The 26,968-nt window shown below is 38.8% G+C and overlaps 2 protein-coding genes across 3 annotated transcripts in view; both read left to right on the forward strand.

The window, feature by feature from the left end:
• The first annotated feature begins 434 nt into the window (after nucleotides 1-434).
• On the forward strand, nucleotides 435-26,704 carry LOC134819130 (nucleoside diphosphate kinase-like). Its single transcript, XM_063828904.1, has 3 exons — nucleotides 435-556; nucleotides 721-899; nucleotides 26,322-26,704. Exons 1-3 carry the CDS (start codon nucleotides 468-470, stop codon nucleotides 26,519-26,521), a joined length of 468 nt encoding a protein of 155 aa, XP_063684974.1. The 5' UTR covers nucleotides 435-467; the 3' UTR covers nucleotides 26,522-26,704.
• The window catches only part of LOC134819128 (N-acetylglucosamine-1-phosphodiester alpha-N-acetylglucosaminidase-like), a 57,364-nt gene continuing 49,452 nt past the window's right edge, over nucleotides 19,057-26,968 (forward strand). The window contains exon 1 of one of the 2 annotated variants that reach the window (XM_063828900.1): nucleotides 19,057-19,082. The gene's annotated coding sequence lies outside the window, so the exon portion shown is untranslated. The remainder of the gene's footprint in view (nucleotides 19,083-26,968) is intronic. The other variant, XM_063828899.1, reaches the window with a different exon arrangement.

A 26,968-nucleotide genomic window follows, 5' to 3' on the forward strand; every position in this document is an offset into this window, starting at 1 on the left:
CATATCAGTCAAATATTTAGTTAAATGGAAAATAACTAGCGGTAGCAATTACTTAAATTTGTTTACGTTAGGTTCGAATTTCAACAATTTTTCAAGATGTTGCTTTCAGTTTAATGATCATTTCCATTTTCACAGGTTATATAAAACTCTTTGAGCTGCCAATGCAGGATTATTACCGATTACGGAGATTTGATAAGACAACTTAAACAAGTTTAACTAGATTATAGTCCAGGTTTCTCCAGTATTACTGGAACTAATCCTGGACTGTAGAAAGTTAAAACTGTACAAATAATGTGTACAAAATATAAAAATACAAAACATAAAAATAAGACATTTAAATATACCAAGTATAATATATTTATGGGATTTTTATTGTTACTCGTAAAAGAACTTAGAATAAGCACAAATTAATTTTAAAACTTAAATTAAAAAGTCTTTCTCTTCTGTAGCTAGCCCACAAAGTCAAAATGCCCGGAAACAATAACGCCGAGCGTACCTACATCATGATCAAGCCTGACGGAGTTCAGCGCGGACTCGTTGGAGACATCATCTCCAGGTAATATTACGTCATGTCAACTGATGACGTCATGCAACATTTTTATGGTGGCCATATTTTCTAAATTAAACAAAAATACTTCTACATATTATAATTAAAATGTGTTTTAACCATCTCTTGTCCACTGTCTTCTCTAAACCCCACTACACTCGCTGTACCTGCAGGTTTGAGAAGAGAGGCTACAAGCTGATCGCACTGAAGATGAGAAGCGCCGACGAGGAGTTGTTGAGGAGACATTACTGTGACCTCACCGAGAAGAAGTTCTTCCCTTCTCTCCTGGCCTTCATGACTAGCGGGCCTGTTTGCAGTATGGTCTGGGAGGGACTCGACGCCGTCAAGCAGGGTGAGAATTAACTGATGAATATTTTTAACGATATCTGTGTAAAGGTAGTGGGTGGTCATGTTTACAGATAATCATGTATTTGATAAACGCCCTGATATAGGGTAAACCAGAAACACGCACAGTCGCTCGCATATCATTACATAAGTCAAGTTAGCAAAGTCGCAAAGAAACCAAATTTTGAGTGTAAGAGATCGTGTACAGTGTGTCGTGCGCGGCACAGGTCCATCGCACGCTTACATATTTCTTTTACCACTTCTGTCAGATTTGCTCGCAAAATTACGAATTAAGACCGATTTTTCACCCTTGGTACCAAGAGATGAGTTCAGGGCTACCTTACATCTACACTGAGGTCAGGACAGTTTTTTCGCTGCTATTTTAACAGAAAAACTGGCGTGACGCGTCATGCCTTACCACCTAAAGGTAGTGCTGGCAGCAGTTGGTCCTGCACCACATGTTGAACAGTTGAACACTAGGGGTGGGTAGCCGGACCGGGTTATGGTAAGGGGAGGGGGTATACTGTAGATTGTATAAGACATGTTACATGTTAATTACTTACCGGAGATGCAAAAAGGAGGTTGCTCAGCATCTAGCTCCAGCATCCCGTCGTTACAAGTAGTCTGCTGAGTTCCTCTGATAACAAACCCTGGACTACACTTCAGAGTAACTTCTGTTCTGTGTTGTTGGGGTAGTAGGGGTTCAGGAACTAGGTTATTATCCCACTCTAGTGGCAGCGTCATGCAGTCACCTGAAATATTGTGAATTGTTTATCTCAATGTTTTTTATATTGTTATCCCGGTAAAATCAATAAAACTCCGCCAATTTAGTAACAAAATATTAGTCCTTGTGATTTAACAGTGATTGATGAATAGTAACCATCCTACAATATCGTTCCGACCTTTACAGCTAGGCTGAACATTGTACTGGAAGTTCTGTTCAGATTCACAAGTCACGTGGTTATCTCCTGTGAGAGTGTAACCAGGTGTACAGGACACTGTTATCACCTTTCCTTTGAGCACTGGGAAGTCTGGAGTGCTGGCCATTTTGGTCCAAGTTGGGGGTAGTTCACTGCATTCTGTAATAAGGATAGTTTATATTAGGGTTCAATTGTCATGTACGCGATATTGAACATCCACTAGGCCAAAATCTCCCAATGCATTGCCTTGTTTTAAAACTTGATAAAAAGTTTGATTCCTTACTGTTGATGATTTTTCGTATTTTCAGATCATGATTATATTGATCTCCTGGACTCACGAACGTAACCTCTCTTGAATGCTGTTTCCACGTGTTTTGGCATTCTGGGTACATGTTCTCGTTAGCGCTCGCGAAGTTGAAGTTAAGGACAGTCACATCGTTGCACTCCAATAGCAAGTCGGTCTCAGTTAGGGTGAATCGCCAATCTTTAGTCTGGTCACTAGGAACTTCGGTCAAAGTCTGGATGGTTGTCATATAATCATTTCTACTGCATTTGGTTATGATATAGCGCCAGTTGCCTGAGCCCTCTAACTTCATTGCAAAAGCCTCATTGAAATCAAACACGAATTTTATCTCTTTGTCGGTCTGATCTGCGGTAGTCTTCAGTTCCAAGGTGTCACCGGGTGTTCTCAGACTATAACTATAACGATCGTAAACCGGAACCTTGAACCACACTGGAAACAGAGAAAGCTTAAAAGAGGATGAAATTTATTGGTCAGTCAATGTTCAAACTTAGACTAACTATAGGTGTTAACTCAATTGGTCAATCTTATGCTCCTAATATCTTATGACAAATATTTTTTAACGTATATAATATTATATCTCAGGAAATATGATAAACGATACCTGTCGATAAGCTAACTAATGGTTTTCCTATAATTCCATGACACAGTGTTGATGCTTCAAAAAGAAAGATGAATAGCGTTAAACTGTTCCACATTTTATAACATCCACGCTAAAACGATAAATAGCTAAATACATTTATTAATTCGGTAGACCGTAACTTTGACCATACCTATTATTGTTGCGGCTAGCGGCTTTTTACAAAATGTTAACTCTATATTTTCAAAACGGACAAAAAGTAGGGCGGACAAAAACGGACAAAAAATGTTATGGAAATAACATTTAGATGCTTCCTCATCCTCAGCCCTCCACATCCTCCTCCTCTTCTTCAGTTCTCCTCCTCCTCCTCCTCACTCCTCCTCCTCCTCCTCCTTCCTCCTCAATCCTCCTCCTCCACCTCCTTAGTCCTCCTCCTCCTCCTCCTCCTCCTCCTCCTCCTCCTCCTCCTCCTCCTCCTCAATCCTCCTCCTCCTCCACCTCTTTCTCCTCCTCCTTCTCCTCCTACTCCTGCTCCTCCTACTCATCCTCATCTTCATCCTCAGTACTCCTCCTCCTCAGTCCTCCTCTAAAAGTAATACAATTTATTCGCATTGGGAGTTTAAATCGACATATAAATTATATGGACACTGGGAAACTCTAAAACTGTAAAATATTTATTGTAAAAAATCGTTCTTACTCCGCAGTTGAAATCGAAATACGCGAATTTTCGGCGACAAATACGTTTACGTATGCATACGTTTGCTTGAAATGCTACGTATTTAAAAGCATCGAGATATAACCATATATGCGAGGACCAGAGACATAATTTCCACACCCAGGGCCAGGCAGCTGTGTAATGTGTATCAACGGTTTGACGAACACCGAATTAGATTAGTTCTATAATATCACAAGAATTTTTTAAACTAAGGCGAGCGATTTAGTGGGAGCGCTCTCCAGCAGCAGAGTTGTCCGAGACATTAGGCCGCGTTAGACCAAAAATCAATTTTTAGGAATTTCACTCGAGGGAAAACGTGCACGGTGAATCTAGATTTCCAGAGAGCGGGAGTTAAACCAAACGTCAGGCACAACTTTAAGAGAACTCTGGCCAGGTATGTGTCCGGACATTGGGAAAGGGGCAAATCTTAATATGCTAAACTAATGGTGAACACCCATTAAAATAGGATAAACTATGCTCATCTACACGGGACTCCTTGTCTAAACGTTGACCGTTTAGAACTGATCTACTATGCCAACTTGAAGATTTCTCCAAAAGTGGTAAGTTTTGGGATCGGTCGTCATTGGGAGAGCAGAGGGACAAATTATTATCCTATTTTAATGGTAAGCGCCCATTAAAATAGGATAATGGGACTCCTTGTCTAAAGGAGCTGCTTTACTAACAACTAAGCAACTTGGTACCTTGAATTATTGAAGTGGTGGAATTGCCGGCCCAGTCTGCTAGACGCAGCTTACTGTACTAAACCCTTGACATAGAAGATAATTCTGTCCTTAAAGAGTTCTGGTGATCCCGGAGAATTGCAGGTCACTATAAGTATCAACCTTAATAATACCAAGAAATCTGTGTGTGTGTGTGTGTGTGTGTGTGTGTGTGTGTGTGTGTGTGTGTGTGTGTGTGTGTGTGTATGTTTGAAATTTCCGAACGGTTATACAAAAAAAACGGTAAGAGTTACGGGACTGGTTTTTTCGGTATAGTGCCGACAAAACTCTGACGAAGCCAATAAGCAAATTTTATAAAAATCGGCCGGTGGTAAGTGGTTTAATTGATGGTTTTGTACCACAAAATATGTTACGTAAAATGGCTTGAGAAGAACGGCAAGAGTTACGGGGCTAGCTCTCTCTCTCTGCATAATATTATGTAGCGTATATATTACATGGCGTATATATTACATGGTCATGTAATACTATAAACTTATTAGGGGAGGGAGTGCTCAAACGGTCTGTTTGGACTGTAGAGAGAGTTCATACTTTCATACGACAATGTAATGCATGTTCACAAATATGATGGGCTGGTGTGGTGCATGGTATTAAGGGTTAATTTCTATTGATTATTGATTAAGAATTACTATCTTTTAAGCATACTATTGGATACGTGAGGGCACTCCGAATAGAATTGCTCGCCTAATCCGGGTTTTGACTCAGCGGGTAATTACTCCTACCCTTTTTAACTGCGGCAGTGAAATCCCGGCCGAAGGCCGGGTTACACTAGTAAGTTTATAAAATGAAGAGACCACAGTCCAAACGGTATCTATCTAACTATAATACAGTTATGAGGGTTACTTTGATTGTTGATTGGGACTGGCCAAAAAGTACTAGCCAATGTTATAATTACAATAATACCTTGGCTTCTTCGGGCCGCAAATTCCCTCCAGCAAGCTGTCGGGAATTATCACGAGCGGCCCGAAGAAACCAAGGTATTATTGTATTACTAAGCTAGTGTAACCCGGCCTTCGGCCGGGATTTCACTGCCGCAGTTGAGTCAAAACCTGGATTAGGCGAGCAATTCTATTTGGAGTGCCCTCAATAGTATCCTTAAAAAATATTTTCTTAAACAATAATCAATAGAAATTAACCCTTATTAACCCCGCACCACACCCGCATATTTGAAAACATGCATTACATTGTCGTATGAAAGTATGAACTCTCTCTACAGTCCAAACAGACCACTATGAGCAGACCACTCCTCAGTCCTCGTATGTACGATACCTTCTCAGTCCTCCTCCTCAGTCCTCTTCCTCAGTCCTCGTATGTACGATACCTTCTCAGTCCTCCTCTTCCTCCTCTGTCCTCTTCAGTCCTCCTCCTCCTCTTCCTCAGTCCTCCTCATCTTTCTCCTCAGTCCTCTTCAGTCCTCCTTCTCCTCCTCCTCAGTCCTCCCCATCTTTCTCCTCAGTCCTCTTCAGTCCTCCCCCCCCATCCTCCTCCTCAGTCCTCCCCATCTTTCTCCTCAGTCCTCTTCAGTCCTCCCCATCCTCCTCCCAGTGCTCGTATGTACGATACCTTCTCAGTTCTCGCATTACATTTAAATTTGTTTGACATCGTAAACATTTTAATGACTCGACCTTGTAAGTTTAAAAAGGTCCTATAGTGCAGTAATTAGAAGACATTGCTTGGTTACTTTGGAATTTTGACTTTTTATTCAAATTCAATTTCCATATCTAGTACATACTATAGCACATATAGCAGATGCTCACTAGCTCTTCATCTGAGTATCGAGTTCTTGCCTAGCCTATAGTAATTAAGCGGATATTGATCTACCGAACGATATTTTTCATAAATTAAGTGATTTTCATCCCTTTTTATGTTATTAAAAAATGTGTAGACTATTCTTTGTACCTAACTGAGGATTGAAATTTTGAGAAAGGACCATTGTCATTAACCGTGCTATCTATTTCTGCAGATAACCTGTTACAAATTGTGTTAAGACAATTTAAATCAAAAGTTACAATTTTTGTCCGTTCGGTACCCTATTTTCTGAAAATGGACAAAATCGAACGGACAAAAACAACATGAGCCCCCACCCCCCCCCCCCCCCCCCCCCCTCGATCCAAGAGTACTTCAGTTGCCACAAAAAATTACAATCAAATTCCAGACTAGAGCATTGCACGGCCCGGTGCGTAATGCGTATAAATCAGTATATAATACACATACGAACATGTACAGAGTAGAGTGAAACGGAGCATGGCCCTGGAAAAACCAAGTTACCCCTTCACCCCTAGATGGTGCCAATGTGGCCCCTAGGGCCTAGAGAGTATTCAATATACCCTATCGGCTATCCTGCTCCTGTACCTCTTGCCGTGGAAGTTCTGACGTACCTCTAACTTCTAAGTATTCCTAACACACCCGGTCCTGGCCCTAGGTAGTCCTAGTGTATCTGTGTAAAATTAGTAGATAGATATACTGTACTGATATATGTGTTGTGAATGTTGACGTGGTATTTAATATATATTATGATATATAATAGTATTTGACATATATTATAATATGTAAGTGCACACTATAGTGCAATGTGGATACTCGGACAGATAAAAGGACAGGCTGGGAACGAGTAGAAGGCCACTGAGGCAGTGCAACCCATCAAACGGTGCCTCTTAATTACTCGAGAATCTGGGGCCAGGGGAGTCAAAGAGATTTTACCTATGATGTTTTATTAATTAACCAGAGCGACATCATAAGAACCCTATCCATTTGCAGCGTAAGGGATATTTAACATGGATCAATTTTTTTGAGCATTACGAGGAGAGACCGCACGCTACGCTCTAGATTTGCGCAGCACATACGAATGTGCATTCATCCAATCACATCCCTTTATGGAATCACGTGACTTGCTTCCAAGCTTGTTATTGGCCCTTAAGATCCCGCTTAGTATGCTGCATATTCATGAAAACCAAGTTTTATGCGAGCAGTGTCATTAATAAAACATTGATGTTGGAGTCCTTGGTTGCCAAGTGACAAGTATTGAACAAGTGCTACTGCAGATGGGGTAAGATGATGGAGCCCAATGAGAGTATTGGAAAATACTGTTTCATTAATGGCATCGTTGTTAAATACGTCAAAAAATCGGCTCAAAATACGGCGTATTCACTGTTCGAGAGAAATACGTAAGAATACGTGAAGCTTCCAATCAGTAAGCCCGAAAAAACTAAATTTAGACCCTGTTAAATTTTGTCCGGAATACTTTTAAAATTTGTCCGAAATAAGCGTCCAGATCAAATTAATGCTTTCTGAGCGTTAAAGGATGAGGGGACCTTAGAATTTACTTCCAAATATTCGCGTTTAAGTCCTGTGAAAGTGTGTAGAATCAAAAAATACGCCGGACTGTGAAATCGATAATTCGTGCAATATCACGCCGCGCTCCTATTGGCTGATAGCAATTTTGGGCTGTGACATCACTTATGTGTTAAGACCAACGTGCGCGCGCACCCTTTGCACTTTGCTCGTGTCAACATTTTGTTCTGTTTTGTTTTAATTACGTCGTGTTACCTTTGGCGTTTGCGAGAGCGGTATCTTTGGTTGCACTGAATTAGTCTAAGTTACGAATAATTCTCTTTAATAATAATAGTTAAATGTAACTCAGAAAGGCTTTCTTGTAGTTGTAGTAGGTATTTCTATTTATATAAATAGCTAAGATAAGTAGCATCCGCTAACTAATATAAACCACAAACTGCTATTTTGTTTTGACTTGTTTGAAACCCGATATGGACACAATTAAAAAGAATGTATGATGTAGTAGAAGACATTTTACTAGCTGGCCCTTGGCGCCTTTAGTCCTATCTGAGTAAGCACGTGCGGTTTGACACTGCGCGTGTACCGGCCTTTAGTTGTACACTCATTTATAATTTACCGGTTTAGTTTGCTGTGACTTGAGTGTAAAGCGTAACGAATGTGGATGTGTTCGTCTGCTATGCTTGGTATAACATTGCTTGGTGTAATAGTTGCAAATCTTGCTTACGTTATAACAAATCTTGCTTGTGTATAAGTAGTGTCACATGGTGAGTTAGAACTTAAATTTAAAAGCTTGGTGCTTGGTGCTTTTCCAACTGGAATGAAGACATGCATTTCATACCTACCCGATCCATTTTTATTAGGACCGTGTTGTGTTGATATGAAATGTTGATATATCAACTGTGGTACGAAACAGGGAGTTGCTAGGTGTTACGTTGGGAGCTATAAATATACATAATTTACATGCCTTTCTGTGTGACTTCAATCTTATTCCAGGTGTATCTCGGCTCATGTTTATCGTAGGGTGATAATTCTTTTTTCAACCGGTCATAAAAAGTCTCCTCTCCATTGGTTATAGGCTCGTTAGTATCGTAAATTGTTAATTTATTCTTAATTAGTAATTTAGTCGGCCCGCACGCTCATTTTACCTGTATTTCTATATGCGCGGATCAGAGCAACTCACATAATTGACGTCACAGGTTCAAATTGTTTTGGCTGGATATCTCGGCGCGCGAATGAAATACAACTTTGCGGATTTCACTAAAGTGGTTTATACGATTAATGTAATAAAAGGATTTGCACGAGAAAAAAACTTTTTCTAAGGTCCCCTCATCCTTTAAAGAAATAAATCAAAATTCGCGTTGGATAAATCTAGTGGCTGTCCCCTGAGACTCATTTCAAATGCATTTTCATCTATTATAACTTACAAAAAGTCAAAGGACTATACCGTGCCAGCTCCTCTTACTGAATTTAGTTTTTAAACTCAAAGCAGCAGAAACTTGAGAACAGGCCTGATTATGATATGTGATAGCAGGCGTTGATTCCCCCAAGATTTGAAAGTCTCATAGCACCAAATCACCACCTATCACGTTGATTGCTGGTGTAACATTCAGTAAAACTAAAAGTAATACAATTTATTTGCATTGGGAGTTTAAATCAACATAGAAATAACATGGACCCTGGGAAACTCTAAAACTGTAAGTGTATTTATTGTAAAAAATCGTTCTTACTCCACAGTGGAAATCGAAATACGCGAATTTTCGGCGACAAATACGTTTGCGTATGCATACGTTTGCTTGAAACGCTACGTATTTAACAGCCTAGCATTGATTGATGGGCTAGGGCTGTATCAATTTGAAACAAGAATTAACGCCGCAATTTTCAATAAAATAAAAGGGGAAAAAAACAGAAGTTTGAATGCTCGTTAATTTATACTCTGATCTCATAGTATATGTCCTTTTTCCATTCTTAACCATCAACAGATTCCTTTCCTTCTCTCATCTCCTTTATGATTAATGGTCCTTTTTGCAGTATGGTCTAGGGGGACTCAAGGCTTTCAAACAGAGATAGAATTTGCTGATCGCTTTTTTTATTGATATCTGTGTTAAGGAAGCGACTTCTAAAATATCAGGCATGTCGAAGTGTAGGGAGGTTGGAGGTTAGGGGTTGGGGAGGTTTGCAAGGGAAGAACACGTGTTATGGTAAGGGGAAGAGAGGGGGTAGTGGTAAGGAAGAGGGGGAAATGCGTTACATGTTATTGTTATTTACTTACCGGTGTAAAAACAAAAAGGAGGTTGCTCAGCATCTAGCTCCAGCATCCCGTCGTTACAAGTAGTCTGCTGAGTTCCTCTGATAACAAACCCTGGACTACACTTCAGAGTAATTTCTGTTCCGTGTTGTTGCGGTAGTAGGGGTTCAGGAGCTAGGTTATCATCCCACTCTAGTGGCAGAGTCATGCAGTCACCTGAAATATTGATAGCTGGTTTTCGTAACTTTTAACAAGGCAAAACCAATGGTCAAACCGCAAATAATAAAGTCTTCGTGATTAATAATAATTCTTAATTAATAGAAAGTATTAGAAACGTTTGCTCACCTTTACAGCTAGGCTGAACACTGTACTGGAAGCTCTGTTCAGATTGACAAGTCACGTGGTTATCTCCTGTGAGAGTGTAACCAAGTGTACAGGACACTGTTATCACCTCTCCTTTGAGCACTGGGAAGTCTGGAGTGCTGGTCATGTTGGTCCAAGTTGGGGTTAGTTCACTGCATTCTGTAATAAGGATAGTTAAGAATATTCATGTTAAGGCTATGTTGGACAATGACATCCTCCATGCCATTGCCATTAACCTGTAAAGAATTGGATATCCTTCCGTTTAATTACAAACAGTATTTAGGTTTTTATTTTCTTATACCAATTACCAATATAACCTTTTTTGGGACTTTGTTGAAGAAAACTCACAAACTCAACTTATGTTGAAGAAACTCACAAAATAGAAAAGTTGGCGTGCATTTATATTTTTCAATTTCTCTCTCACCACGGCCATAACTACCAAAATATTTAAACTAACGAACTCTGGTACAATTAATATAAGGGTCAATAGTCACTTAAGGAACATTTAACTCACTTATTATGGGTCGTTTAATCCTTAGTGATTGAACAGTTCTATAGAACATTATCGCTGACGATTGATTGCTCCATACGGCGCGGCGTGACAACCTGAGAAACCGTTCATGTAGTCATCCTCGTAATTGAAGTTAAGGACGGTCACATCATTGCACTGAACTAGCAAGCTGGTATCTGTTCGGGTGATTTGCCACACTTTAGTCTGGTCGAGAGGAACTTCGGTCAGGGGCTGGTCTGTTTCATATGAGTTAGTCATGCATCCCCATAAAACATAGATCCATCTGTTTGTGCTGAGGTCAGTGCAGTAGAAGCTGAAGGGGAAGAGATACTGTATGTTTTGAGTCATAAAATTAATTCCAGTGACTGCTCCGACCTTATCTACAGTGGTCTTTAGTTCCAGGGTTTGGCCTAGATCTAGACTGTAGCTCTGTTGGAGTTGCGGAGTAATCCACTCTGGAAATAAAAAGAGTGAAAATTGGAATTAGATTTCCACATATTATATATTACACAAAACGTACTTAATACCAAATGATACCAGAAAATTGTCGATACCATCTTAAGAACGACAGATGCCTTAGATAAAGTTTACATGTTGATCCAAAGCATTCGTTTACGATGCCTGTAAGAACGATCACAAGCCTCAAACTGTTCCACATTTCAGAATACTCACTCATGTAGCTTAAAATGGCGGTAAGTTAACGCAAAAACTAACAATTTTGCCATTTTAATATTATTTGTCTTTGTATTTCAATATTTAAAGAATATTGAAATACAAAGACAAATAATATTAAAATTATTTTTCAAAAATCAAAAGCTTTTTAAAATATCATGTGTGCAGCTGCCAGAGTCTTTAAGAAAATGATCTAAATTCGAGGTTACAACCTCTACTTTATAGGCTCGGCCATATATTTCGAATACTAGTCCAGCTATCGCCCTTTTGTAGGGCAGGAACCGAGAGTGCCCAATGTTATGACAATATAAGACAATATATGACAATATATGACAATATAATATGACAATATACGACAATGTCATGACAATATATGACAAGATGTGACAAGATTCGACAAGATTTGACAATATAAGACAATATATGACAATATTTGACAATATAATATGACAATATACGACAATGTCATGACAATATATGACAATATATGACAAGATGTGACAAGATTCGACAAGATTTGACAATATAAGACAATATATGACAATATTTGACAATATAATATGACAATATACGACAATGTCATGACAATATATGACAATATGTGACAAGATTCGACAAGATTTGACAATATAAGACAATATAAGACAATATATGGGGTCGTTCACATATTGCGTAATCAATATTTTGGCAATTTTTACCCCCCGGCCCCCCCTCCGTAATCAACCGTAATCAAGACCGAACCCCCCCCCCCCCTATATTACGTAATCAAGGTTTGACCCCCCCCCCCCACCCCCCCCCCCCCCCCCCCCATTTTTGAGTTAAATTTTGATGTAGAGATCATATACAAGAAATACACATTATTCATTGCTGAATGCTGTCTGAGACTTGAGAAGATTTTTGTAATATCTCAAATGGTTTATACAAATTCAAGTATTAATAGCTACTACATTTAATTGAAATACTTACAATATACAATTTCAACGTTGATGTATACTATATGGACACGTTCATTTGAGTTTGAGGATATTGGTAAATATAAGTGACCCTATTAAAAGGCACAGTGTAGTTGACTTTGTCACACTATTGAATTACTTAAACCCTTGATGGTTAGGATAATCGTCTCATCCTCTAGGCTAACTTTGTCACATAACGATATCTTAATCAGGTGATAAGATATCGCTTAAATACGGCCGGCACGGAAATGGTTACATTGTCACACTATAAACATGTGACGGAGTAAATATGGACCCCTTGCTGCCGTTTTTGACCAAATTTTTGAGTGTCCAGTTGATTGGATGGGTACATATGACCATTACCTACATTTTTGACGACTTTTTTCGTTATATGGTGCATTCAGGTTTACTCTGTCACACATTAAAGAAAATATGTGATGAATGTTTAGGGCACCCTGATAAGCAATGCTGAGTAGTGTAAGTTTATTTGATGGCCTGGAAGTGCTGGGAATTGTTATTATATCATATAGTCGTAAGGAATTAAAACACAGAAGGCACAACCAAGCTTATTTTGTCACATAATCTTGATGATATCTGAACATGTGCGAAATTGAACAAATAATGATATACCAGCTTAAACCCCTTATATTATACGTACTATGGATCAAACAACACTGCTAGTACCATGCACCAGTCACATAAATCATTATCAGGTGGTATTATGTTAACAGTGTCACAATTAAACTACCGCTACATGGTCAAAAATAGGGTAATTTCGTCACAAAAAATTATTATAACTCTGTTAGCTCCTTGCTGGCAAAATAACTAGTTTATCGAAATTTTTTTGATGATAAGGTTACATAGTATTCTAATAGAGGTATAGTTCTTCAAAATAGGGGCAAGACATGTTCACTTTGTCACATCAGTTATTATAAGAGTTAGGTAATCGTCATCAGATTAAAAGATATTTTTCGTAGTTTGGATCGATTAATACTTTAATATACCTGTAATAAATCCTATGCCAATTTTAACACACTATCTTGATACTGTTGGGGCAGAAAAAGTTAATTTTGTCACATTTTCAATGTCTTTGACAAATTAATCTAAATTTTTTAAATTGAGCTCTTATGTTCTGGACAATATTCTTCCAATCGTTTCTGAAAGAATATTGAATTCTAATAGAGTTATAGATCTTCAAAATAGGGGCAAGACATGTTTACTTTGTCACATCAGTTATTATAAGAGTTAGGTAATCTTCATCACATTAAAATATATTTTTTTGTAGTTTGAATTGATTTTAAATATAGGTAATAAAGCAGCCTATGCTAATTTTTACACACTATCTTGAAATTTTTGGGGCATGAAAAGTTAATTTTGTCACATTTTTAGTGACTTTGACAAATTTAACCTAAAATTGTTAAACTTAAGCTCTGATGTTCTGGACAATATTCTAATAGAGGTATAGAATATAGATCTTCAAAATAGGGGCAAGACATGTTTACTTTGTTACATCAGTTATTATAAGAGTTATTATTAGAGACTATTTCATTCTATAATCATTGTTTTTAATCTATTTACGATTTCGTATAATTTTTTGTGACAAGGTAAACATCAACTGATCTTAACTTGCATCAACTACATTGTCATCATATAAAATTTTCCCGCCTTTCAAACCAAAATCAGATATAAATAATTCGCCCAAAATTTTAAATTTCATATATTGTGACAGAATTAACCTCATTTCCCAATAACCAAGTGCCTGTATTAGCTAACTATTCAAAACAACATATTTTAGGGCTATGATTGGTAGAGCAACCATTAAATAATGAGTTGAAAGGGTTTTTAGGACACCTCACAGTAGAATAGAGGTATGGTATCATGAGTGTGACAAAGTTACCTAAATATTGCCTTGTAACCGTTCGATCCGTGCCCATTAACCAATGTTGTATCATAATTGTTAGATTGACCTAATTTACTATATTTCAGACCAAGGAATGATAATTAGACAAATGCAGTTAACTAAGTCACACAAAATGTGACATTTGAAACATTATAGTGCCTAACAACAATAGATTTTCTTTCTGAGCGGTGCATATGGGAGTATGGGTTACGTGGCTAATGTTCAGAACTTCTGAACGTGCTAGGTTAATAGATGTCAAAATTAAGCCACTATCGTCAAAAACGCTATTATTTTTGTTTACCAATATCCTCAAATTCAAATGAACGTGTCCATATACTATACAGTAAATTGTCCAATTGGTATTTCGAAAATCGGTAAAAAATTAAAATTTTGATTACGTAATCTAATCAACGACCCAAAACCCCCCCCCCCCCCCCCCCCGTAATCAACCGTAAGCATTTGAAAACCCCCCCCTGGCCCCCCCCCTCGGCTGATTACGTAATATGTGAACGACCCCATATGATAGTATACGACAAGATTGACAAAATGTGACAAACCATGGCAAAATGGGCACTCTCGGTTCCTGCCCTTTGTAACACCTTAGTGTGACTTGCCAAGCCCTTTTGTGGAATTTTGTTCCTGATTTGACAAATCTTACAAAAGCGTTGGGTTTAGAAATGTGATTCCAATTTTATAGAGGAATGCGCAATAAATCGCATCGTTTCTGCAAGTCCCTCAACTAACAGTTGGACATTTTAAATTTTGACAAAATTATTAGCAACCAATAACCATCGTTTATGCCAATCTGTAGTATATAAAGCAGAAAGGCAATTTGTGACACCGACTTTTCTGGTCAAATTTCGGCCACAAATGGAGACTCTCATTTTCTTGTATCTTGATATAATGTATTTATGATAAAGGCCATATATATACATCTGGTTTTTATCCTAAAAATTTGTGTTTCCCTTTCTAGCAAAGTCATCATCGGTATCCAATCAAAGCCTAATGAACCTCATTAATACACGCTAACGCCTTACTCTTGATAAGATTGGGTGACGAGATCACTAATTGAGTGCAAATATCACTGACTGAGTGCTCGGATCACATATCCGATGGATTTTAAAATGGTCATAACTCAGCCATATTTTAACCAATGAACTTGAAACTTTTGGAAAAGTTTTCAATTATCAAGCCAAATGTGTGCAAAAATTTTTGAGTTCTTAGCTTAAAGCGTTCTCATTTTATGAAGACAATAGTGAAAAAGAGGGAGTGTCACGCCACGCCCACTGTAATTGGGCGTGGCTTACGAAACTTTCAGGAAATCTAAGTTTGACCCATATCTATAATCTCTGAAATTTTGGTGCAATTTGGAGACGAATTACGTGAGTTATTAAGAGGTTGCGTGTGGGTAGTCACTTATGGGCCACCCTGTATATAATAGTAGATATAAGTCTTCTAACAGTCTCGAGGACAGTTGATGTATTTAAAGACATTTCGATTTTCTCCTATTTTTCAAGTCTCTAGAGTACTTCTGCACTAAAAGATTTACCTAACCAAAGAAGCTTAGCCTTATAATTTTCTCAATCAAATCTCTGCATAAAAGACCTATAAATATAGCTATGGTTGCTAATATTAGATAAAATGAGGGTCAAGGTGAGACAGTGCCCTAACTTCCGTGCTGGAAAAAAAAACATGACCATTAATGTCAGTATTTTTATTTTTTCAATACTGACATTGTCATTAATGTTCATAAATGGTCGTTTTCAAAGTTACAATATACATTTAAACGAGATATTCAGGATTTTTGAAAGATCTCGTAAAACCGTTTCATAATGGCTTTGCAACTTTATGGTAGGGAAATAGATTTAATAGAATTAAGATTTTATAGTTGGGCAATTCACAATATAACAAAAACCTTTGAGAAGTAAAGCCAAGTACATCTTCCCATTGCAAATCAAAGGTTGTTTATATTCCCATCGCAAAGCAAAGCAGTCGGCAAGCCCAACGACATACTGCTCGTTGCATCTTGCCAGCCAGCTGCCTGAATCAAGAGAGCTACCTACAAAATGATCTCGTAGCTCAACTTAGCCTCTTAGGATCCACGGTAATAACTATGTAACCTTTCACAATCTTGTCATGGAAATCTGCGCCACCTCTCACAGTAAAGACTTTCACTTAGAATGCAAATTTAGCAGCCTCCATAGACGCTTCCTTCCCTATCTTTATGTGTAACCATTTACAATCTTGTCATGGTAAACTTGCCGCAGAGGGACACGGTAATTTGGGTGTTCGGCACCGTGATATTGCAGCTTGTCAGTTCGAGGCAGGACACACGTGTTCGAGGTAGGACACACGTGTTCGAATTGTCATATATTTGCAGAAACATAACAGGCGGGTGATTAAACGCTGGTCTTAATGATATTATGTCTGTCCTTGTAACTAAGACACGTGTGTTCGACAGACCCGTTATTATAGTATCATAATACCTCATCTAGTCTACTCGGAGAGCTGAATCACACAATGACTGAACAGAGTGACCCTCCGGGCATTATTCCCCCTAATACCCCTGGCACCTCTGGTTGAACAGGGTGGTCCTCCGGGATGTTCTACCCCAAATACCCCTGGCACCTCTGCTTGAACAGGGTGACCCTCCGGGACGTTATACCGGGGGGGATGCAACGTCAATTAATGTCAGTATTCCATAAAAACCCCAAACTGACATTGACATTAATTGACATTAATTGACATTAATTGACATTAATTGACATTAATTGACATTAATGTGTCTTGAAATTTGAGATTATCATTATTCGATAAATATTCAAGATATTCACGTCTATGTAAGTTAGACCGGTTCAAAAAAACAAAATGTCCTTGAATTATTATGAGTATGTTCTTATCTGTTGATCCTTAGGTTCAAAGACCACAAAAAAAAAAGTCAGCTCCCAACTCTTACATCTTCGGTCCCCACCGGCCACGCCCATATTTTATTGGTTTCTTATACAGGTAAAATATCTAGAATCGGCTTTTTTAGTATGAAGGAGTAATGTTAGCTGTTTAAGATTCGTTATTCACATATAAATGTCATGAAGGTATTTCGTTTAATGTGGGTTTTAAGTTCTGATTATGTTGAGAACCACGCCCTTGGATGGCCACGCCCATTTAAGAAAAATAAATTTCGGAAAACCGTATTATTTTAGTTTTATTGTTTAATGATCTGAATTTTTTCACATTTCACATTTCCATATGTGATAGTAGTGAATAAATTGATGATATAAACGTTCTAAAGTGCTAAAAATATGGTAGAACTACATAATCTCTGGTCGAAAAATATCGTGTCAATTAATGTCAGTATTCCAAAATTTTGCAAAACTGACATTGACATTAATTGAAATTTTTTAGCGGCCAGGTAGCGCAGTTGGTTAGAACGCCTGTCTTACAATCGTTAGGTTGCGAGTTCGAAACCCACTGACTGCCTGGTCGTGGGGTGAGCGTCGTCGACGTTCAGCTAAGGATCATGAGTGGTCTATGCAGCCCCCCGGTCTACTCAGCCGAATACTCGAGAAATCGGGTGTGAGGGTTAAATGAGGAGCTGCACATTGCAGCAAAGTCTCGGACGAAGAAAGTATGGTACACACTACCTTAACCGTCACTGGCCAAAAAAGATCCTTCGGCTTCCTGTAATTGGCTGGTTGCACTTGTGTAACATTGTGGCTGTTGGAATACACCGAAGTAAAATAAGTGTCTAGATTAATTGACATTAATTGACATTAATTGACGTTGCATCCCCCCCGTTATACCCCCAAATACCCCTGGCACCTCTGCTTGAACATTATTAGGCACTACACGAGGGTCTATAGTTCTCTAAAAAGGGGAGATCACCGAGGTTTCACTGCAAGCAAGCTGCATAGGTCATTCTCATCGCAAGAAGATTAAGTGACAAGGCGATCAAGCTAAATGACAAATTAGATTTGGGGTATTTGAGACTATAACCTCTCGCATAATAATTGCTTATTTGCTCCTCTTTGACCTGGACTAATTTTATCATTAGGCACTACATGAGGGTCTATAGTCCTCTAAAAAGAGGAGATCACCTCAGCCTTATGAGCTTACAGAAATACAGAACACTGAATCACCGCCGAGGCGGAGATACGTGAGATAATATGCCTCTTATTTTCTATCAAACTCTAGTCAGGCGTGAGATCTGATTATCTCGATATCTGAATTAAAGAAATCATCTTTTGATAAATAATCCAGCAATACATACTGCTTGTTATAGAAAATATGTGTGTTAACTGAATAGTAGATGATATTGCATTGATATATTTTTGATGGTAATGTGAATATATTTTCTGCTATATTTTCCTTATGGTGTATTGTGATAACCAAGACAATAATAAATTTCTTTTGTCACATACCGGAGATGCAAAAAGGAGGTTGCCCAGCATCTAGCTCCAGCATCCCGTCCTGACAAGTAGTCTGCTGAGTTCCTCTGATAACAAACCCTGGACTACACTTCAGAGTAACTTCTGTTCTGTGTTGTTGGGGTAGTAGGGGTTCAGGAACTAGGTTATCATCCCACTCTAGTGGCAGCGTCATGCAGTCACCTGAAATATTGATAACTGGTTTTCGTAACTTTTAACAACCGCAAATAATAAAGTCTTCGTGATTAATAATAATTCATAATTAATAGAAAGTATTAGAAACGTTTGCTCACCTTTAGGCTGAACACTGTACCGGAAGCTCTGTTCAGATTCACAGGTCACGTGGTTATCTCCTGTGAGAGTGTAACCAAGTGTACAAGACACTGTTATCACCTCTCCTTTGAGCACTGGGAAGTCTGGAGTGCTGGCCATGTTGGTCCAAATTGGGGGTAGTTCACTGCATTCTGTGTGATAAGTATAATGACGATCATAAATAAGGCAAATCTTATCTCGGACAATAGGTGTTTATTACAATATCATTAATACTTTCAACACTACTATATAACAAATAATTTGAGGTTTCTATTGTTAAGTTTTTATCATACACACCCAGATCTACGTTACTGTAGCTGTTTAAGTTTTTCTAAAAACTTACAGCTTATCTTGGGTATAGGACCTTGATTTCATTAGCAGATATGGATGACTTGAAGAAACTGGAAGAAGAGCTCGACCTAATCAACGAAAAGTCCTTTCAAGGTAAGAAAACACTCCACGAAGCAAAGATTTTAACAGATATACCCACCAGCAACAACAAAGAACATATTTTCAAGGTTTGTAAAGAACTATACATCATTGCAACCAGAGCTATTGATCTAGCAAAGACCTCACTTGTCCCCCTTCCGGAACAGGACAGCCAAACTCTAGAAAACATAATTAAGAGACAATTGAGTGAAGTCCTACCTGATCTTCTGAAAGAAGCTATTTCAGTGGCTGCCATTTCCCCTGCGGAATCCCTGCAAGCTAACCTCCCAATAGAGAAGCCCCTGCCAGCAAGGCACACGATTACTATAGCCAAGTCACCAGTGAACGAGGATGATACAGAGACTACTATCACTAACCATGAATGGACCGAAGTTTATAGTAAGGACGTGAAGAAATCTCTTAAAGGTGTCCGAGTTAAAGATGAACGGGTAAGTAATGGTACAACAGTGCTGAGTTTTACTACTGAAGATGACATGAAAGAAGCGGAAAGAGCGCTGACACAAAAGTGTAAGTCAGTTAAAGTCAATTCAAAGTCAGTAGAACCAAAGAAGTTAGATCCCAAACTAACAATATCTGACATTCACCTTGATTTTGACAGCAAAGAAAAGATCCTTGATGAACTATTGGAAAAGAACACAGGTATGAAGGATGCTAATGTCAAAGTAGTCTACTATGATATCAAAGAAAAATTTGCTGTCATTCAACTGCCCATAGAGGCTAGAGAAGTCATCAGAAAATGTGGTGACTATATATACCTGGGCCTACAAAGACATCGTGTATATGACCGACTCCATGTAGTACAATGTTACCACTGCCAGCAATTTGGCCATATGGCAAAGTCACAGTACTGCAAGCTAAAAGATGCCTCTCCTACATGTTTCTACTGTGCTGGAGCACATACTTCTAAAGACTGTGAAAACAGGATAAAAAATAGGACTGATCGGATAAAGTGTTCTAACTGCTTTAATAGTAAAAGTGCCACAGAGAAAAATGCTGCAAAGACGCATAAAGCTGCTGATAATCTTTGTCCATTCTTTATAAGAGAAAAAGAACGAGTCATGTCTAGAACTGCAGGATGCACGGAGCAGATAAAAAACGCCTATCGCCAGAGGGTCAAGGACCAAAAGATGAGACTAGGAAGAAGTTGAGATGTGGAACTTTCAATGTCCGATCTCTTTTAAACAAGACTGTTGGTGTTTTAGAACATTTGTGGGAAACAGACTGTGACATTTGTTTTATGCAAGAAACATTTCTTCGAGATGGCGACAAAGCAAAACTCACTGAGATAAAAGATAGTGGCTGGAGCATACTTTCTGATCCTAGAAAACACCGCAGTGGAGGTGGTATAGCAATGGTTTACAGAAGTTCGATTGAACTGAAGCCTAATACCAAAGTGACCAAGTTTAAGTCATTTCAAGTGATGGAATCACTTCTGAGTGCTGAATCAGAGTTGCTGAGACTAGTAAACATCTACCGACCCCCCTACACAAAGAAAGCAAGGTACACAGAATGTGACTTCCTAAAGGAGTTTGAAGAATACCTTAAAATACTGTGTGCAAAGCCAGGAAACCCTCTCTTGACTGGGGATTTCAATTTTCATGTTGAAAGACCCGATGAACACTATCCAAAGAAGTTTCTGGACTTGCTAGCTCAGTACAACCTCCGACAACATGTTCCAATAATCCCAACTCATAATCAGGGCGGTACCCTGGACCTAGTGATCTCTACCCAGTCTCTTGAGAACAAGATCAGCAATTTTAACATTGTTCAGTCAAGAACTTCCTCAGACCATTTTCTAGTACTCTTCAATGTTGACACTCGACTTAGTAAGAATGATAATGGCAAATTTCTGAGCTACAGAAATTTCAAATCCATAGACATTGAAATTTTTAAGGATGATCTAAGGAATTCCAACCTGTCAACTATTGATCCAATTTTGACTGCTGAAGAAGCGACTTCACTGTATAACTCTGTCCTTACTCAACTCATGGATAAGCACTGTCCTGTTATAAAGAAGAAATTTCGGAAGAAACCCATGCCGTGGCTTGACTTAGACCTTAGTTTGCTACGTCAAAAGAGGAGAGCAGCCGAACGTGCATGGCGCAAAGGAAAGGGTACCAGGAAAGACTACATAGATCTCAGAGATAGATTTGTTAGTTTAGAGTTTGTGAATTGGTTATTAAACCAACCCTTAAGAAAGAGAACGCTGATGTTGACAGTTTAAGTAACTATAGACCAGTATCGAACCTTTCTGCTATATCCAAGCTCCTGGAAAGAATTGTACTGAACCAGTTGAATGACCATCTGGACACAAACAACCTTCACTGCCCTGTCCAGTCTGGATACCGCCCACAGCACAGCTGTGAGACCCTTCTTGTCAGGATGACTGACGACATAAACAAGGAGATTCAAGCAGGTAACATCGTGGCTGTGGTACTCCTGGATCTCAGTGCAGCTTTCGACACTATTGATCACGAAATCCTCCTTGAGAAACTTTTCAAGCATTATGGTGTAACTGGGAAAGCCCTTCAATGGATGAGATCATACCTTGAGAGCAGATATTTCTGTGTAAAGATTGGCGATACTATCTCGTCTCTTCTTGAACTCCTCTTTGGAGACCCTCAGGGATCCCTACTAGGGCCCATCTTGTTTATACTCTACATTAAAGACCTTCAGAATATTGCTGCCAAATTTGGACTAGACATCCAGCTATATGCGGATGACTCTCAGTTATACATATCTTTTCATCCAAGCTTCCCAAGCGAACTTGCAGATGTCAAAGATCGGATAAATAGATGTCTCTCGGAAATCAAGCATTGGATGGTTGGAAACTTTATGAAACTCAATGAGTCGAAGACAGAACTACTTGTCCTAGGCAAATCAAAAGTTCTTAAAGACTGCAAAATGGAGGTGACGATTCAGTTCGGAAACACAACTATCACTCCAACTGAATGTAAAGGTGACAGCTGGAAGAGTCTTGGGGTAAAGTTTGATAAGTCTCTTACCATGGAAAGACAAATTAATAGTGTCAAACAGAAATGCAGCTGGACAATGATGAATCTAAGGACGATTGGGCGCTATCTGGATGAAGGAGTGAAACTCATGATGGTAACACAGCTTGTAATATCAAAGCTCGACTACTGTAATTCTCTTTACATGAACCTACCAAAGACACGACTAAACAAGCTAAGATCAACCCTCAATGGTGCCATACGGTTCATCTACAATATCAAAGACCGATCAGAAGACCTACTTCCCTACTACAAGAGAGCACATATCCTTCCTCTTGACCAAAGGATTTTCTTTAAAGTCTGCCTGTTAACTTATAAAGCTGTGCATGGGATTGCACCGGCCTACATACAGAATCTTGTAGTGATTGAAAACCCATTGACAATAGCTAGTATAAGTACAAGATCAAAAGTAGAAGGAGATTGTTACAGACTAAAGACTCCTAAAACTACAAATAGTAAGATTGATCAACGTCGATTCACCAACTACGCACCAACTGCTTGGAACTCACTTCCCTGGAAGATACGATCACTACGCAACGTAGACAGTTTCAAAGGTACCCTTAAACATTATTTATATGACCGTATGTGATTAGTGCTGTTTTTTCTTTGGTCTTATGATTTGTTGTAGGGTGTATCTTTATTTATTAGTGCAATGTGTATTAACATATTAATAATCCTTCTTTTGATTCCTATAAGTAAATTATGTTACTTTTGAAGAGTTTTTTGGTGGTTTATTGTTAATCGTAGTGTGGTATTATATATCAATAAAGCTTCCTATGATTACTATATGATATATTTAAAGTTTTAATTTTTCCTAAATAGATTTGTTTTTGAGATGATTTAGTTGTTTGTTGCTGGATATTTTCACCTCACCCTTTAGAACCGCTCTGACATGGTTAGTACCTGGCACTTGTGTCAGTTGCAAACCATATGGGCGGTATACAAGCACATTATTTCATTTCATTTCATTTCAATGCTGTAGACCAAAATTACTTAATGAATGTTAACAAAATATATACCCTGATTTACAGCTGTTCTCATGGACAAATGCCCGTTGTTTTTATACAATCCGCCACTCCAGTTAAACTTGATCGCTGTGGAATGCCTAGTCCACAAGCTATGACAGCTTGAGAAACTGTTCTTGTAGTCACTCGCGAAGTTGAAGAGAAGGACAGTCACACCATTGCACTCCACTAGCAAGCTGGTCTCTGTTCGGGTGATTTGCCACACTTTTATCTGGTTACTTGAAACTCCATTCAGGGGCTGGGCTGCATCCCACGAGTCAGTCATGCATCGAGTGATCACGAGGATCCATCTGCTTGAGTTAAGATCCGTGCATTTGAAGTTGATGTACTGAGTTTCTTCTTCGGGGAAAATAAAGTAAACGGTTATGGGGGCTTCAACCTGATTCATGGTAGTCTTTAGTTCCAGGGTTTGACTTAACTCTAGGCTGTAGCTCTGTTGTAATTGTGGACTAATCCACCCTGTGAAATATAGTGGGTAAATATCAAACATTCGATTACAACATAAATACATAAAAATGTACTTCAAAATTTGTATCGTGTACTACCCTTATTATAAAAATATTAATCGACGTGATCTCCTTCTTGAGTTAACGAAAGTCCAGCTAACCAAGTGATATCTGTAAATCCTTTTTATTAAGAACTATTTGTATTAAGATAAACCTGTTGATCCAAGGCACAGGTTTCCCATCCCTATAAGAACAATCACTAGCGTCAAACTGATCCACATTTTAGAATACTGGTTCACATCGCTTATAATAGTTTTAGTGTTTTAAGCAAAAACTAACTACTGAGCTGTGGGAATTTTTTTTTAAAACAAAAAAACTGATCCACATTTTAGGAGACTTGTTCACATCGCTTTAGATAACAGTGGAATCAAACAAAAATAAACTACGAATAATTACGCAAAGAAAACTTCAACAAGGTCAGCTCCTGCAAATTAGGACTGACAATAATTTCACAATTTCTGGACGAAAAGCCGTTGTCGAGGAGTGAAATTACTTTAATATCAGACCACTGAGATGGAATAATAATACAGGACTTGCAAAACTTAAGGGGGGGGGGGGGGGGGGGGGGGGGGGGGGGGGGGGGGGGGGGGGGGGTTCACCCTGATTTTTTTTGTGAAACTTGGTTTCGAGATAGCAGTTGACCAACAAACTAGGACCAGTGACCAAACTTTTGAGGGGGTCCCGGACCCCAACCGCCAAACGGTGCCCACGGGGCAGCCACGCCCATATTTGGTCCAAATCAGGCCCAATTTAGCCAAATACCCTGAACATGCCCAAAACCCAGATTTTAGGTGCTCTACTTGTAGCTAGTGGTCCCCTGAACTCGTATATGAAGTTTCATCAAGATTGGACAAAAAATGACTGAGTTATGAGCTAAAAACTATTTAGGCCTTTAAAAAAATTTGGCGGCCAAATTCTAAAATTTGCCGGGCATTTTTCAGAATTTGGCCGCCAAATTTTTTTAAAGGCCTAACTCAAAATTCTGTCCCAAAACTTAAGGTCATGAGACAATTCTACGTTGATTCTGAAAATTTCATGAAAAAATATTGAAACCCTATTGAGTTCTATTGTTTTGAGCGAAGTCAGTTTTGCAAATATCGCGAACTGAGATATGGGCGATTTTGTTCATTTTTTGCGATTATTTGAACACAGAATCCACAGTTAGGTAGATATTGAGCTGATAATCATAGAGAATGTGTAGTTTAGGCTTACCTTTTGTATAAAGTTAGTTTCATTCAAAAATATTGATATTTGACCAATTTATGGGCCAAAATCGATCAAATTTGGTGCGTATGCCCAAATATGAGCATATAGTTTTTAGCTCATAACTCAGTCATTTTTTGTCCAATCTTGATGAAACTTCATATACGAGTTCAGGGGACCACTAGCTACAAGTAGAGCACCTAAAATCTGGGTTTTGGGCATGTTCAGGGTATTTGGCTAAATTGGGCCTGATTTGGACCAAATATGGGCGTGGCTGCCCCGCGGGCACCGTTTGGCGGTTGGGATCCGGGACCCCCTCAAAAGTTTGGTCACTGGTCCTTGTTTGTTGGTCAACTGCTATCTCGAGTTTCACAAAAAAATCAGGGTGAACCCCCCCCCCCCCCCCCCCCCCCCCCCCCCCCCCCCCCCCCCCCCCCCCCCCCCCCCCCCCCCCCCCCCCCTTAACTAAAAATATTGTAAAAGCTTTCTTGTCCAATGTTAAAATTGTCATTATTCTTAACTTGAAATTACGAAACGTGACAGAAAACAATGACATTTTCTAAGGTAGACCGCATTGAATTTTCATAAAGTCAGTTTGCGTTGTAGTGCATTGATCGTGTTACCGAAACTAAAGCCCTTCTTCTTACCAACAGCTTAAATACTTTTTAAGTTTCTGTGTTTGATAATAATATGCCACATTAATGACCAAAACATAGTTATCCAGAGCATAATCATTATTGCTATTCTGTTGTTTTATCGAGAGAAAAAATGCAGCTGATTTCCTCCTGTTGTTGAAAAAATTGTTGAACGCCGCGCCGGCAAACAGACTGATTCAAGTATCTACTGGAACTGTAGAGAATGCGTAAAATTTTTAGATTTCATTACATACATTACATACATTGAATCTTATCTAATTACTCATTCTAAAATGTCTCATTCTTCATATTTTACCTACTCACAATTATTAATCTCAGACACGTGAAATAATTTCTCTGCACTTATTTTGACTTGGTGATGTGTGCGAATAAGACTATTGAGTAATGAGTATTTGCTGTGATCATACGAAGGAACTAGCACTTTAGCACTACCGAGACACAAATATTGCTGTACATTATACAATGTATATATTGAAATCTTTTTTAACGGTTTTAACAGTAGAACCGCGTGGAAAGGGAAAAAACCGTCAAAGATCGGAGTTTTAGTTGTAAATAGGGGTTTGTAAATGATGATTTTGAATCACAACCGTCAATTAACTCTGGCAGCAGCTTTACTACCTCCTATTTCAGCAGCTTTACCACCTCCTATTTCAGGACGACAAATGTTGGGTGAGACAAACCCTCTGAACTCCAAACCTGGTAGCATCCGAGGAGACTACTGTATCGATATGGGTAAGAACATCTGTCACGGCAGCGACTCCGTGGAGAACGCTGAGAAGGAGATTGCAATGTGGTTCGGGGAAGGTGAGGTACAGAGCTACGTCCAGTCTAACTCCGTCCACATCTACGAGTAAAGATCACTTGATGTGTCACGTGGTGCGCGCAGGTCACGTGCAGTTTTGCACGTGTGACTGTGACTGTCGGGAATGACTAAGTCAGTCGAACCAGTGCCGCACAGCTCGAAGATTTTTAGCCTTTAGGATCTTTTAAATGTGAAAGTATGTTATTTATTCGTGGGTTAGCTTGCAAACTTAGCATATTTGTGTTTTATTGCTTAAAAGCAAAAGTTTAAATAACACGTACACCCGATGTATAACAGTTTATCCTTCCCCCAAATTTTAAGATTTTCCGGAACAGTTCTCTAACAAAAAACAAAGGTTGAATAAATAACTCAAAAATTTGAAACATGTGACTTACGCACATAGTTAAAGAAAACAGCAGTTCTAGTCAATAAGTGTCGAATGTTAGTTTCCAATATTTTCAACACTGTTCAACATTCAAGCTGCAAGAAGAAATAATTA

The sequence above is a fragment of the Bolinopsis microptera genome, chromosome 8 (genome assembly GCF_026151205.1).
Source record: "Bolinopsis microptera isolate Bmic1 chromosome 8, MBARI_Bmic_1.0, whole genome shotgun sequence".
NCBI lineage: Eukaryota > Metazoa > Ctenophora > Tentaculata > Lobata > Bolinopsidae > Bolinopsis > Bolinopsis microptera.

Coding starts and splice junctions, on each gene's coding strand:
- LOC134819130 (XM_063828904.1), top strand. CDS start 468: ATGCCCGGAAACAATAACGCCGAGCGTACCTACATCATGATCAAGCCT. Junction 557..720: donor GTTGGAGACATCATCTCCAG/GTAATATTACGT, acceptor CTGTACCTGCAG/GTTTGAGAAGAGAGGCTACA. Junction 900..26,321: donor ACTCGACGCCGTCAAGCAGG/GTGAGAATTAAC, acceptor CTCCTATTTCAG/GACGACAAATGTTGGGTGAG.